This window comes from Mesoplodon mirus (assembly GCF_964341445.2).
Source record: "Mesoplodon mirus genome assembly, chromosome: 6".
Classification (NCBI taxonomy): domain Eukaryota; kingdom Metazoa; phylum Chordata; class Mammalia; order Artiodactyla; family Ziphiidae; genus Mesoplodon; species Mesoplodon mirus.
In genome coordinates this window covers 72,980,906-72,994,723 of record NC_138982.1, presented here as the reverse complement: position 1 = coordinate 72,994,723, position 13,818 = coordinate 72,980,906, and the positions used below count along the sequence as shown (strand labels likewise).

Below are 13,818 nucleotides of genomic sequence, written 5' to 3'. Positions count from 1 at the left end.
TGGAACTGAACCCCCAAAATCTCCAGGGTGTGTCTGTAGTATTATCTGAAAGTGGACTTAGATTAGGTGTAAATGTATACTGCAAACTCTAGGGCAACCACTAAAAATAGTAAGAGAGAAAATGGAATCATAAAATTATCAATTAAAACCACAAAAGGCAAAAAAAAAATGTGAAAGACGAAAATAGGAACAAAGAACAAGGGCAACAAATAGAAAATAGCAACAAATAGGGTAGATATTAATCCAACCATATCAATAATCACTTTAAATATCAATGATCTAAATAAACCTATTAAAAGATAGATTGTCAGAGTGGATCAAAAACCAAGGCCCAATTATATGTTGTCTACAAGAAACCCACTTTAGATATAAAAATGCATAGAGATCAAAAGTAAAGAGATAAAGATATACCATGCTAACACTAATCAAAAAGAGTGAGAATAGTTACATTAATTTCAGACAGCAGACTTAGAACAAGGAAAGTTATAGGAATAAAGATGCACATTACATAATGATAAAGGGGTGAAGCCTTAATGTGTATGTATCTAACAACAGAGTGTCAAAATATATAAGGCAAAAAACTAAAATAGATGGAATATACTAATAGAGCCGGAGAGTTTGATACTTCTCTATCAGTAATGGACAGAGCCAGCAGGCAGAAATTCAGTAAAGACAGAGTTGAACTCAATAACATCATGAGTCAACTGGACATAACAGACATTTATTGATTACTTCATCCAGTAGCAGATTACACATCCTGCTCAAGCTCACATGGAACATTCAAGATAGACCACTTTCTGGGCCATAGAACATACCTTAATAAATTTAAAGAATATATATCATACAATGCCTGCTTTCAAACCACAATGTAATTAAACTAGAAATCAGTAATAGAAAGCCAACTGGAAGATCCCCAAATACTTGGAGATTAAACACCACACTTCTAAATAACCTATGAATCAAAGAAGAAATCTATATTCATTAAAGAGATTGAATTAATAATTAATAACCTTCCAAAACAGAAAGCACCAGGCCCAGATTGGGTTCCCTAGTGAATTCTACCAAACATTTAAGGAAGAAATTATACCAATTCTCTACAATCTCTTCCAGAAGATAGAAACAGGGGGAATACTTCCTAACTCATTCTATGAGACCAGTATTACCTTAATACCAGAACCGGACAAAGACATTATTTAAAAACTACAGCCTAATATCTCTCATGAACATTGATGTAAAAATCCTCAACAAAATATTAGCAAATAAAGTCCAACAACGTGTAAGAAGAATTATACACTATGACCAAGTGGGCTTTATCCCAGGTATGCAAGGTTGTTTCAACATTTAAAAATCAACTAATTGGGGCTTCCCTGGTGGCGCAGTGGTTGAGAGTCCGCCTGCCGATGCAGGGGACACGGGTTCATGCCCCGGTCCGGGAAGATCCCACATGCCACGGAGTGGCTGGGCCCATAAGCCATGGCCGCTGAGTCTGCACGTCTGGAGCCTGTGCTCCACAACAGGAGAGGCCACAACAGTGAGAGGCCCACATACCGCAAAAAAAAAAAAAAAAAAAAAAAAAAAAAATCAATTAATGTAACCCATCACATCAACAGGCCAAAGAAGAAAAATCACATGGTCATATTAATAGGTGCAAAAAAAGTATTTGACAAAAGCCAGCATGCATTTATGATAAAAGCTCTCAGCAAACCAGGAATACAAGGGAACATCTTCAACTTAATAATGAATATCTACAAAACACCAACAGCTAACATCACACTTAATGGTGAGAAATTCGAAGCTTTCCTGCTAATATCAGGAATAAGGCAAGGATGTCCACTTTTATCTCAGTTTTTAAATATTGTACGGGGAGTCCTAGCTAATACAACATGACAAGAAAAGGGAACAATAAAAGGAATAAAGGTATTCAGATTGAAAAAATAAAATTGTCTTTGTTCACAGATGACATAATTCTTTATGTAGAAAATCTAGAAGAATTGACAAAAAAATTTAAAAAACCTCCTGGAACTAATAAATGATTATAGCAAGGTTGCAGGGTACAAGGTTAATATGCAGAAATCAATTTCTTTCCTTATACCAGGAATGAACATGTGGAATTTGAAATTAAAAACACACTACCTTATACATTAGCACCCCCCAAAATGAAATACTTAGGTATAAGCCTAACAAGATGTGTACAAGATCTCTATGAAGCAAACCTCAAAACTCCAATATAATATCAATATATCTAAGGAGAATAAAATAAATGGAGAGATTGCATGTTCATGGATAGAAAGACTCAATATTGTCAAGATGTCAGTTCTTCCCAACTTGATCTATAGATTGAGCACAATTCCAATCAAAGTCCCAGCATTTTGTGGACATCAATGGACTAATTCTAAAGTTTATATGAAGATTAAAAGACCCAGAACAACCAATTCAATATTGAAGGAGAACAGTGCTAGCGAGGATGTGGAACAATAGGAACTCTCATTCATTGCTGGTGGGAAGTCATAATGGTACAGCTACTCTGGAAGACAGTTTGGCAGCTTCTTATTAAACTAAACATACTCTTACCATATGATCCAGTAATCATGCTCCTTGGTACTTACTTAAATGAGTTGAAAACTTATGTCTATGCATAAACCTACACATTGATATTTATTGCACCTTTATTCATAATTGCCAAAATTTAGAAGCAACCAAGATGTACTTCAGTAGGTAAATGGATAAACTGTAGTACATTCAGACAATGGAATACTATTCACACTAAAAAGAAATGAGCTATCACACATGAAAAGACCTGGAGGACATTTAAATGAGTATTTCTGAGTGAAAGAAGCCAATATGAAAAGGCTATATGGCTCCAAGTATATGACATTATGAAAAAGGAAAAACTATGGAGACAGTAAAAAGATCAATGGTCTCCAGGGCTTGGGGGTGGTGGTGGGGGAGAGATGAATAGGCAGAGCATAAAGGATTTTTAGGGCAGTGAAACTATTCTGTATGATATCACAACGGTGGATATATATCATTATACATTCATCAATGTGCAATACAGAGTGTGCAATACACCAAGAGTGAACCCTAATGTTAACAATGGACTTTGGGTGATAACAATGTGTCATTGTAGGTTCATCAACTGTAGCGGATGATGTCAACAGTGGAGGAAGTTGTGGATGGGGCCATATGGGTGGGAACAGAGGGCATAGCAGAAATCTCTGTCCTTCGGCCATATGGGTGGGAACAGAGGGCATAGCAGAAATCTCTGTCCTTCCTGCTCAGTTTTGCCATGAACCTAAATCTGCTCTAAAAAATAAAGTTTATTAACTTTCAAAAAACTGGGTTATTCATGGACGTCATAGGTATGGCAACATAACTTTCTGATTCTTTTTCCTTATATTTTCAACTACAACATGTAATATTATTTCTAAATGTTTGGACATTTGGAACAAAACCAATACATTATGTCTCAGCATCTCTACCAGCTGGTGGCTCCCTAAAGACAAGTCCCTATTCTCATAATCCCAGCAGCCAGCTGAGTCTCTAGCCCAGAAGGGATGCTAATCAAATATGCACTAAAATCTTCAGGAAAGGCAATGGTGTATAGAGGAAAGAGAACCAAAGTAGGAGTTGGATTAACCTTTCTTGGTGATTTCCTAGGCCCCATGACCTTGGGCAAATCACACGTTCACTGAGATTAATTTTTGGAAGCTATGAAATGGTGATAACCTCATCTCTTCACAAAATTGTTGTAAGGACCAAGCAAGATGCACCACATATAAAACTATTTTTAAATTGCAGAATCCTTTACAAAAATCAGCTACTCTTACTCGTGGGAAATGACTAAATAGATACTAAATTAAAAAGGAGAGAAAAATATGGGCTGGACGGAAAAAGGGAAATGAAAAAATTAAAGGGAAACAAAGATAAATTCAGTCATCACCACACTTGAAACAAGATTCTGTGCTTCTTCCTCCTTCCCTGCACACAACAAACTGTAACAGCAGACACAGGTTTTCTCTCACATTTTCCCTAAGTTCTCATTCATCAATGTATCAAACATTAACTGAATACAAATAAGTACCAGGCCTTGAGCTAGGAAAGGGCACAAGGCCTAATCAGTGCCCTCAGAGAGGTCTACGTCTAGTGGGGGAGGTATACAAGTGAACAGACTGATACAATCGAGGGCAGTCAAAGGCCCCCAAATGGAGCTGAGGGATTCTTGATGGGTTGGGTACAACCAGGGAAGAGGAGATGACAATCAGAGAAGGTTCTCTAGAGGAAAGGACCCTCCAGGATACATCTTGGAAAAGGTAGTGGGTAAAGGAGGAAAGGGCAGTCTAAGGCAGAGGAGACCAGGCTATAGAAACAAAGGTACCTAATCGAAGACCTTATATGCAAAGGCTACGGAACCTTATTCCATAAGAGATGGGGATCCACTAAAGGGTTTTAAGTGGGAAAGATGGCTTGATCAGATTTATGTTAAGAAGCTTTACAAGAGGGAGGGGATATGGAGATATATATATACACGTATAGCTGATTCACTAAAAAAAAAAAAAAAAAAAAAAAAAAAAGCTTTACTCTGTCCTCTGTGGATACTGCCACTGCTGCAGGCAACTCTCCCAGGCACCTGTCCCTGCCCAGGCTTGGGATATTCCATCCAGCCTCTAAGAAAGGAGTCAAACGAGAGAACTTTGAAACCTCACAGGGCTTGCTCTAGTCAGACTTGGCAGAGAATGGGGGCTTCCTGGACTCTCTAGCTCTCAAAAGAAAAAAATTAGAAAGCCTGTTAATATCTTGCTTGAGATCTCACCGGCTGTGTGATTTCCTTGTGACTGAGTGAGTCTCTGATCCATCCTCCAAACAAATGAAACCCTAGTCAGGAGTCTAACCCGAGAACTGAAAGCTTGCAGTAAAAATTTAAGCTTTATTGCTTCCTCTTCCTTATTAGGCAACCCCCAAATAGTAATCAAGAATTCACTTTCCCTCCTCTTCCTAAGTCTATCAGTAGAAGAATACTTCATGTATGGGCGACAGACACACAGGGTACCTGGGGGATTGGTCTCATAACCCATCACTTGGCACCAACCATTTGTGTTACTACTAAATCACCTTGAGATAGGGTTGACATCCATATGTAAACTCCTGGATTTTTTTAAGAATACAGATTTCTGGGACTTCCCTGGTGGCACAGTGGTTAAGACTCCACGTTCCCAATGCAGGGGGCCTGGGTTTGATCCCTGGTCAGGGAACTAGATCCCACACTCATGCCACAACTAAGAATTCACATGCCACAACTGGAGCCCGCATGCTGCAACTAAGGAGCCCATGTGCTGCAACTAAGGAGTGGGCGAGCCACAACTAAGGAGCCCGTGAGCTGCAACTAAGGAGCCTATGAGCTGCAACTAAGACCTGGTGCAACCAAATAAGTAAATAATCAGAATGCCTCCATATCCATTAAAAAAAAAAGAATACATATTCCATCAAATTATAAATTATAAAAGGCAGATAAATTCTATACCTTTTAGCAAATGAATTTCAACAACTTTATAACATGTTAATCTCTTTAAGACAAAGATACTTTAAAAACAAACCAAGGTCTAAGGACGGAACTTTGTGGGTTCAGAACCCCCAAGATGATGAAGTATCTCAGGTTCACTAAGGGATGGAAAATGGGTCCCTCTCCTTTCACTATTACACCCCTACCCCAACCAGCATCCCAGTGCTTGTCCAAAGAGAGGAAGACCCTCAGCACTGGGGAGAAGTTCAGGGTTGGGAACTGAGAGAAAGCAGAGTCTAACTGCTTTCCTCCCCACTCTCCCCACACACAACAAAGATTCAGGTCGCCTAATTTGCCAAATACAGCCTCTTGCCTGCACTGTCTGCATACCCTCCACATACACACACACACACCCAACCCCCTGTCACACGCAGGGTTTGGGAAGGATTTTTAAACTAGCAACACCATCACCAAATGCAAATAAACTCATTACATTGAATTTCTTCTCAAGTCGCCTTACAAATATGGTCTTTAAAGCACAGTGGAAACACTCAAAGACATGAAATGCTGCTTAAAACTGTCCCTTTAGAAGTGATCTCTTCTTCTGCAAAGAGATGAAAAGGCAAATATTTCTGAGTGCTTCGGGTTCCCTACTCAACAGTCATCACATGAGCTTTAATTGCAAAAAAAAAAAAAAAAAAAAAAAAAAATTCATGAAGTGTTTAAAAATCTCCTTTAATTATATTCTCATGAACTCCAAGAAGAACATCATTGCAGTTAATGTTACAAAAAAGCAAAGAGGGACATCTGAACATGCAATAAAAAATGGTTTCACAGTGAAAATAATGTATGTTGGTATTAAAATATAGTTACTTGGCTCCCTGAAGGGAAAGGCTTTCTTCTCATTGTCTATTCACTTGGGTTTTATCGTGAGAAAATAATTTTTTTTTTCTGGAAAGCTTTAGGACGTTTTCAATTTGTGCTACTGTTATCGTTAGCATCTGCTGGAAGTCCCTCATTCTGAAAGCCATTATTTGCAGTCTATAACTTAATCAGAAAATTCAAAAGTACAACAAATAGCTTGGCAACTGTGTTCTTGTTACATATAAAGCCATTAGCAAAAATATGTAACAAAATTTATGTGAAACAAACAATTTTGTCCTTATATACAGAAGTTTGCTTTATTCCTCATACCCTCACAGCCTACTCAAAAATGAGAGGGTGTGGAGGGAGCCGGTACCAATCTCCTTTGAACTCTCCTTCTGGGTGGGGTAGAGAAATCTTAAAAGGTAAGTTAACTATTTTAATCTTCTTTTAACTGAGTTACAAAAATGCATCTGGGCTTCTTAATAAAGAACAAAAACTAGGAAAAATGATAATGGCTTTAAAATAAAGAATTCATCCCTTTGCCCTTTGTAAAATCTCTTAACAGAGAGTAAAAATGACTACAGTTGTGACTGTGATCTGAGGACACAGAATAAAGAGCATCTTGGTGAAACATACGGACGGTAGAAACCAAGCTGCTGAGAAGTTTCACATCTAGGGCATGCGCATACATCATACCAATAGAGTTTATACCTCAGGGGAGAAAGATCAGAAAGGTACACGGGAAATGTCACCCGAAGCTATATACAAACGCATGAACAAGAAGAACATGTGGAGTCAAAGGGAGACGGTAATACAAGTTTAAAAATACATTTTAAAATCATCTCAAAGCCAAGGACCGTATTTACTGAAAACTCGGACATTCTACAGAATATCTTGTAAACAGTGAAAATGCAGTTTAAAATGTAAAAAAAAATGCAGCTTTATGTAATTCACAGTCTCAAAAGAAAATAAATTTCTGGTTTATCATCACTGCTCGGCTCGGTCTGCAAAACGGAATGATGTGAACAGAACTGGTCGGCATGCCCGGAGCGCAGGGCTGCGCATGCGCCCTCGGGGATGCCGCGGCCCTCCAAGCCGCCGCAGCCGCCCTTGTCGCTCCTCAAGTAGCCCGCGATGTATGAGCCGGTGGAGTGCCGGTTCCCCACAGGCGCCGGAGCGCAGGGTTTGCTTCGAAGAACCACTCCTCCCACAGGGCTGGGGTTCACACTTTTCTGCTTGTTGGCTTCCTGCTTTTCCTTGGCGCGACTGGCAATATTGCGCACTCTGCTCTGACTTCTGGATGACAACTTTCTGACAAGTGCCCTGGGGAACTGACTGACATCTTGCTTGGAATACAGCACTTGGCAGCCGTCTTCCTGGTCAAAGGACACAAGCTTCCGCAGCTGTTCGGTCAGGGCATCTATAGGCTCTAACGACTTTGTTTTCACAGTTACGCTCTTCTTGTCTCTGATGCCAGTTGTAACAAAGCTCTTACTAATACACTGGTACTTGCTTTCAAAATTACAGGTGATGTCCTCTGATGTTAAGTCCCCCAGACTTTTGGATTTGCAAGGACTGGGCAGCTTCAGAGCAGGCAGAGGAGGGTGTGTGGACCGCTCCGGGGCAGGGTCATGCATGTCTTGAACGCTAGACAGGGGCCCAGGGGTCTGGTTCTTTTTTGCATCTGAATTTGAGAAATGGTTATGCATAAAACCAGCACCCTGATAGGCTAGGTGAGAAATATTCTGATTTTTGACATCTTGAATACTACTGTTGAATATTTCAGAGACAGAAGAGTGGAGAGTCTCCTTACAGTAGCCATTTCTCAAGCCTCTTTGAAAATGTTCCACCACATCCTGACTGTATTTCAGTTTTAAAGGAGAAGCAAGGTGACTTGTGCCCTCTCTCCTATATCCATAGGTTGTTAAAGGCAGACTTTGTGAGTCTCCATCCATTTCCACGAGACTGCTCTCCCCAGAATTTAAACAGAGAGTGGGATCCACCATTACATCTTTCAGTGTCAAGTCAGTGGAAGTGGCAGGGCTGTGGTTCTTCGGTATTTCCCAGTCTTTTTTGTGGGTGGGACTTTTTGGTAACCAGCAGTGAGGATTATTAGAGGACAGAGGCAGACTGTTTTCCATGGTCCCTGTCTTGGTCTTCCCAGAAAGGTCATCATCTGCTTTAGTTTTAGGGACAGGAGTGCAGATAGTTTCACAAACAGCTGCAAGTGTTGAGCATTCAGAGTTCTCGTGCCCCAAGAATGCAGTCTGCTCAGGAGATGAGCACAGGAAGGATGACTTGGGTTTTCCACTGGAAGAGCCATGCTTGAAGGGCATTTTTAGGTCCATGGTAGGCAAGGGAGGATGGCCCGCTATCACACTGGGGCTCTGAAGATGAGACACAACTATGGGGTTAACCTGGTCGCTGGTCTCATCAAACTGGCCAATCAGTGCTGAGATGGAACTGCCAGGCTCATTCTCATTTGTCAAAGTGACATTATCAATAAGATGGGAAATTTCACTCTCCTGGAGAATTGCAGTGGAATGTAAGTCAGGTATGTCAGAACAGAGCGTAGAGACGTCTGACAAAGAAAAGGATGTTGCAGCTCTGTCCTTATCCCAATTACCTTCCAGCTTCTTAATTTCCAGATTGCTTTGAGAAAGGGTGCTTCCTGACAATGCGCTTTTCCCTACCACGAAGCCCCCAGCATTGCCGTTTCCCTTGGTTTTCACACCACATAGATCTTGTGTTAGGCTAACTGCAGGGTCACGAGCCAAATGCTGCCTTGGGGAGAGGGATTTGTTGGTGCACTGGTGTTCCTGGCGATCACTTAACACATTTGATTTGGTTCTCCCACCCTTTGGATCTGGTACCAACTGTTCTGTGATTGACAAGTTGGTGGTAGAAACAGCAGAGTCCCCGTGGCTGATGTCTTTGTGGAGGAGAGCACTGGAGGAAGCGGATAACTTTTTGTTGAAATTTGGAAAATGTTGGTCTTTTATACTTGCCTTCCCATCTCTTCTGCCATCCTTATCTCCTGCTGAACGAAACAAACAATATTTTAAGTGACATGTATCACTTTATGTAGGACCTGCAAACACTCATGTTTGTCTTCAGACAGACAAATGGAAAATGTACATCTGTTACATTGTGACAATATAATTATGGATTGCATAGATTTGCAACAAAGTGTCTGTGTGATGGATAAATGGCAAAATTTCACTGAAACTTCCCTTTGAATAGCTATTACATCAGCTAAGGATGTAATAGTCATTGTAAAAAAAAAAACGTCAATGAGTTACCATACTTTTACAGTGAAGATTACCTTAAGTTGTTTCCTATTCAGATTTGTACTACACAGAAGCATGGCAATAAAAACAGAACAAGACAGCTCTGTTAAACAAAGTATTGTGGTACCTGTAAGCAAGATACTGTAAGCTTTCAAAGTTATACATGTGTTAGAGAAAAAAAAAAAAAACCCACACAAATCATTTTGAAAAACATTTTGTCAAAATACTGATTTTAACCAATTAATTTCTAAAACAAATTGGAGGGTGCAATAGATGCATTAAAATATCAGTATCTGTTGACTTTAAAATGTAAAAATAAAGACTTGGTCACCAATTTTATACCATTGCTAATATCTAATTTTCCATTGATCCTATATTTTTGGTTTTAATACATAAATTTCTTATTGCATTCTCCCCTAAAAGAGGCAGTAAGATATCAGGAACAGTAAGGAAAACTATAAAAATATACAATTCAAAGTAATTTGGGGTACCCCATCCTGTTTAGAATAGTGCTAAGACAATATTGATATTAGGTGTTCAATATTGATATTAGGTATTCTTAATCACATTATTTTAATGGATTTTATGCTTTCAGTTACGAGAATTAAGAAAATATGTTTAACTTTTTATTAAATATTTTCCTAACTAAAAAAGTTCATCATAAAAATTTGATAAACCCAAAAATTATAAGGAAAAAAATAAAGATTATACGATTTACCACTCAGATAGCCACTGTAAGCTTCTGTAGAGGGATAGAATTATGTATACAATTTTTTATTCTGAATTTTTTCCACTTAATTTTTCTTCTACATGATAACTTGAATCATTGCATGGTTATGTACTGCTCCATATTTATAAGTTTTATACTTAAGTATTATTAAATATATTATGCTATACATATATGAATAACTTATATAAATTTCCTGTTTTTTAAAGGGAGGAAAGAAACATAACTGTTGCTTTCTAACTCACCTTAATGGTAGTAACATCTTAATTGTGGCATTACATGATTAATTATTACTAATTTCTTTTGCTTTATTTTCCCCCCAAAACGGAGTTATTTATATTTATATATAGTTTACTTTCCCCTAAAGTGGAATTTTGAAATAAATTTTAAAGCATATATTTCATCTCTTCTCTGATACTGCTCTTAGCAAAATTTCAAACTTGTTAACTGCCTTTTTCTCCTTCAAATAAACCATTCAAAAATTGGTTTGTCTCCCTACAACATCTTACAATAAAAATCAATACAAGCAAAGTGGTGTTTGTGAGAAAATAGATCATTGAAATTAGATTGCATGATGAAAGAATTTTGCTAAAAGAAACAGGTATTACATTCTACTGTCTGAAGTGATTTTGATTTAATTAAAACTTATTTGTTGCAGAGACCTCACATGGACACAGTTTTGGTGCTTAAATTATCTAAAATAGGGTGGGGGAAGAGTCACCGACACAAGGCAAGAGCTCTTTGGTACACTGTAAAGGAGATATCACTCTTTATCACGTTCTTGATATGAGTGAAGCATTATGCTCAAATTAGGGGAAAAGGTGGGCAATGCCTGGTTCCTATGCCTGAGGAATCTATGAATGGACAGGAGCTGCAGACATGCTTCCTTCCCTGTCAACATCCAGGGGTCAGGGAAACGAGGCCACAGGAAAACAGCTAATAAGCTACCTCTTGAGAAAGCAAAGATTTCTCAAGTGAAGAAGGTGGATTACTTTTAACATCTGGCTTTTCCTCTTTCTCCATAAACATTTCCAATTGTAGAAAACATGTTATATGGTGGGAAAGAAATATAACTAAACTCAACCTCAGAAAACTCCATTTAATTCTATTCCTCCTCAGAAAATCAGTAACTATTGTACCCACTTAGAAAACCATGATCTCTGCTCATATTTTGCAGGTTTCACCTCCCTCTGTTGTGTCTCATAGACCCGTAGGCTCCATGCCATCACACCTGATCCTTCACTGTCAATTTCAGATGTCAATGTTATTTTGAGACTTTAGGTGACTAGGTGATAGCTCTTTTACCACCCACTCCCCAAAGTTTAAAATATGGTCTAAAAGGTAACACTGTAATGTACTGTAATGAGTTATTTTTCAGTATATTTTACTTTGACTACAAAATGTCAGCCATGTAACAATGGTAGTTAGGGACCAAAATGGGCCTTAAAGGTGTGTATTCTTAGAGAAACTTAAAGCATCTTACCCAGAGAGTTTTCTTTTCCTTCTGTGTCTTTTGCAGTTTCAGATATAGGCAGTGACAGAGCCCCCAGAAGACTTCTGTCAACAGGCATAGAGACAGGGCGTGCTTGCAAACTCCGTGTGGTCCTTCTCAGGACCCCATCTTGATCTCTTGCAGCCTCAGACACAGAATCCTTTATCTCTACCATTTCTTGGAAGCCCATTTTGCTCTTTTTTCTGCCTTTGGCTGGAGCACTGGCTGTGCGTCGCAGAATCCTATCTCCAATCGATCGCTTCCGAACATAATGGGAACTGTTTTCTGAAGAGCTGTGCCTGGGATTCTTATTGAACAGCCCCTTCAGACCTTGGAGCTGTCTGTTCTGAAGACACAAAAGGACCAAGCACAAGTTAAGCAAATACCACTGTGTCAACTGCTTGCCTTTTAAATGACAGCTCCATGAAAAATGGATACAAAACGAAATCTCACAGCCACTGAAGAATATTCAAACCAAGAAAACAGCAGCTCACAGCATGTTTGCACAACGTCATGCACATTTTATCAACCTGACTTTGGGAGGAAGGCAGCCTCCCATTTTCACAACCAAGCTTTCCCACAAGTTTCCTGCCCAAAGATGACAAGGTGGTAGGAAGAGTTTCCACAGTGAAAAGACTATAATGAACTTGAGCCACCTTAAAGCAACAGATACATGTTTTAAAGTGGTAAGCAGGAAGATGGAGCGATGTGAGAGAGCATGCCGCCATGACCACTGAAAGAGAAACGCGCCAGCAAGAACCAAGTACCATGCTGAGAAACTACCTTTGTAGCTCCTAGAAAGTGCAATATAGTGTAACTGGGGTTGAGTATTAAAGGGCTCCACTGCAAGGGGGAAAAAAGCACAACAAAACACAATTTGGGCTCATTCAAGAAGGCTGCACAAGTAAAACAGAAGGAGATAGAACACATATGCTCTATAAACCCTTTCTCCCACTTTGGATTTTTAGTCACAAGTTCATTCATTGCTCAGTTCACCACCATCATGTTGTGGTTTATGCATATCAACCCAAACACATCTTGAAAGTGATAAATGACTTACAAGTGGACATTTATTTAGGAGAGAGAACACAAGTCCTATAGAACACCTTCTTGGCTCAAGGTTTTGGGGTTTTTTTTACATCTTTATTGGAGTATAATTGCTTTACAATGGTGTGTTAGTTTCTGCTTTATAACAAAGTGAATCAGTTACACATATACATATGTTCCCATATCTCTTCCCTCTTGCATCTCCCTCCCTCCCACCCTCCCTGTCCCACCCCTCTAGGTGGTCACAAACCACCGCTGGCTCAAGTTTTTAACAAACTGATTTTTATTATTTCCCTCAAGCATGTTAAGTGCTAGAGATGCTGTTTTGTTCACCTGGGATTCCTAGAAATTCAAGAATCATTTTTCGATCATTTACATTTGTGTATGTTTAGGCCAGAGGAGAGAGCCCAACAAGCACAAATAGAAACCCAGGACTAAACACAGAAAGTCATAAAACTTTATCACTCTTAGAAATTAGGATCCTTAGCACCTCACCCCTCCCAACTGATGGATGTGAGAATAAACACATACCTCCTATTTCAGGCCAAACTGGTCCACTACCTACCAGTTGGATTATAGTCTTTAATAATATTAATATTAGCCAACATTTCTGAGCATTTACTATGTGCCAGGCAGCTTTTTAAAAATAAAGTATTTGTTTATGAAGTAGGTACTATTTTTACCCCACATGTACAAATAAGGAAACGGAAGCACAGAGAATGTATATACCTCTGGAGGAGGAGCTCCAGGCAATGCAGACCTTCTGATAAAGAGCACTGGACATTCCCGGGCCCTGGTCAATGCTACAGTCCCTCCAAATCACATCTAGTCCTGAAAATTGATTCCAGTGGCCAAGTCCCCAATTACTTGGCATTACCAGAGGACAGCCTATTGATTT

The 13,818-nt window shown here is 39.2% G+C and overlaps 1 protein-coding gene across 2 annotated transcripts in view; it reads right to left on the bottom strand.

Moving 5' to 3' along the window:
- Nucleotides 1-6,216: 6,216 nt before the first annotated feature.
- Nucleotides 6,217-13,818, bottom strand: part of PLCH1 (phospholipase C eta 1) — a 237,608-nt gene continuing 230,006 nt past the window's right edge. For both annotated transcript variants that reach the window (XM_082626141.1, XM_082626140.1), the window contains 2 exons: nucleotides 11,865-12,219; nucleotides 6,217-9,404 (listed from right to left, as the gene is read on the bottom strand). In XM_082626141.1, coding sequence (XP_082482267.1) covers nucleotides 7,315-9,404; nucleotides 11,865-12,219 — 2,445 coding nt within the window. In that variant the 3' untranslated portion in view covers nucleotides 6,217-7,314. The remainder of the gene's footprint in view (nucleotides 9,405-11,864; nucleotides 12,220-13,818) is intronic.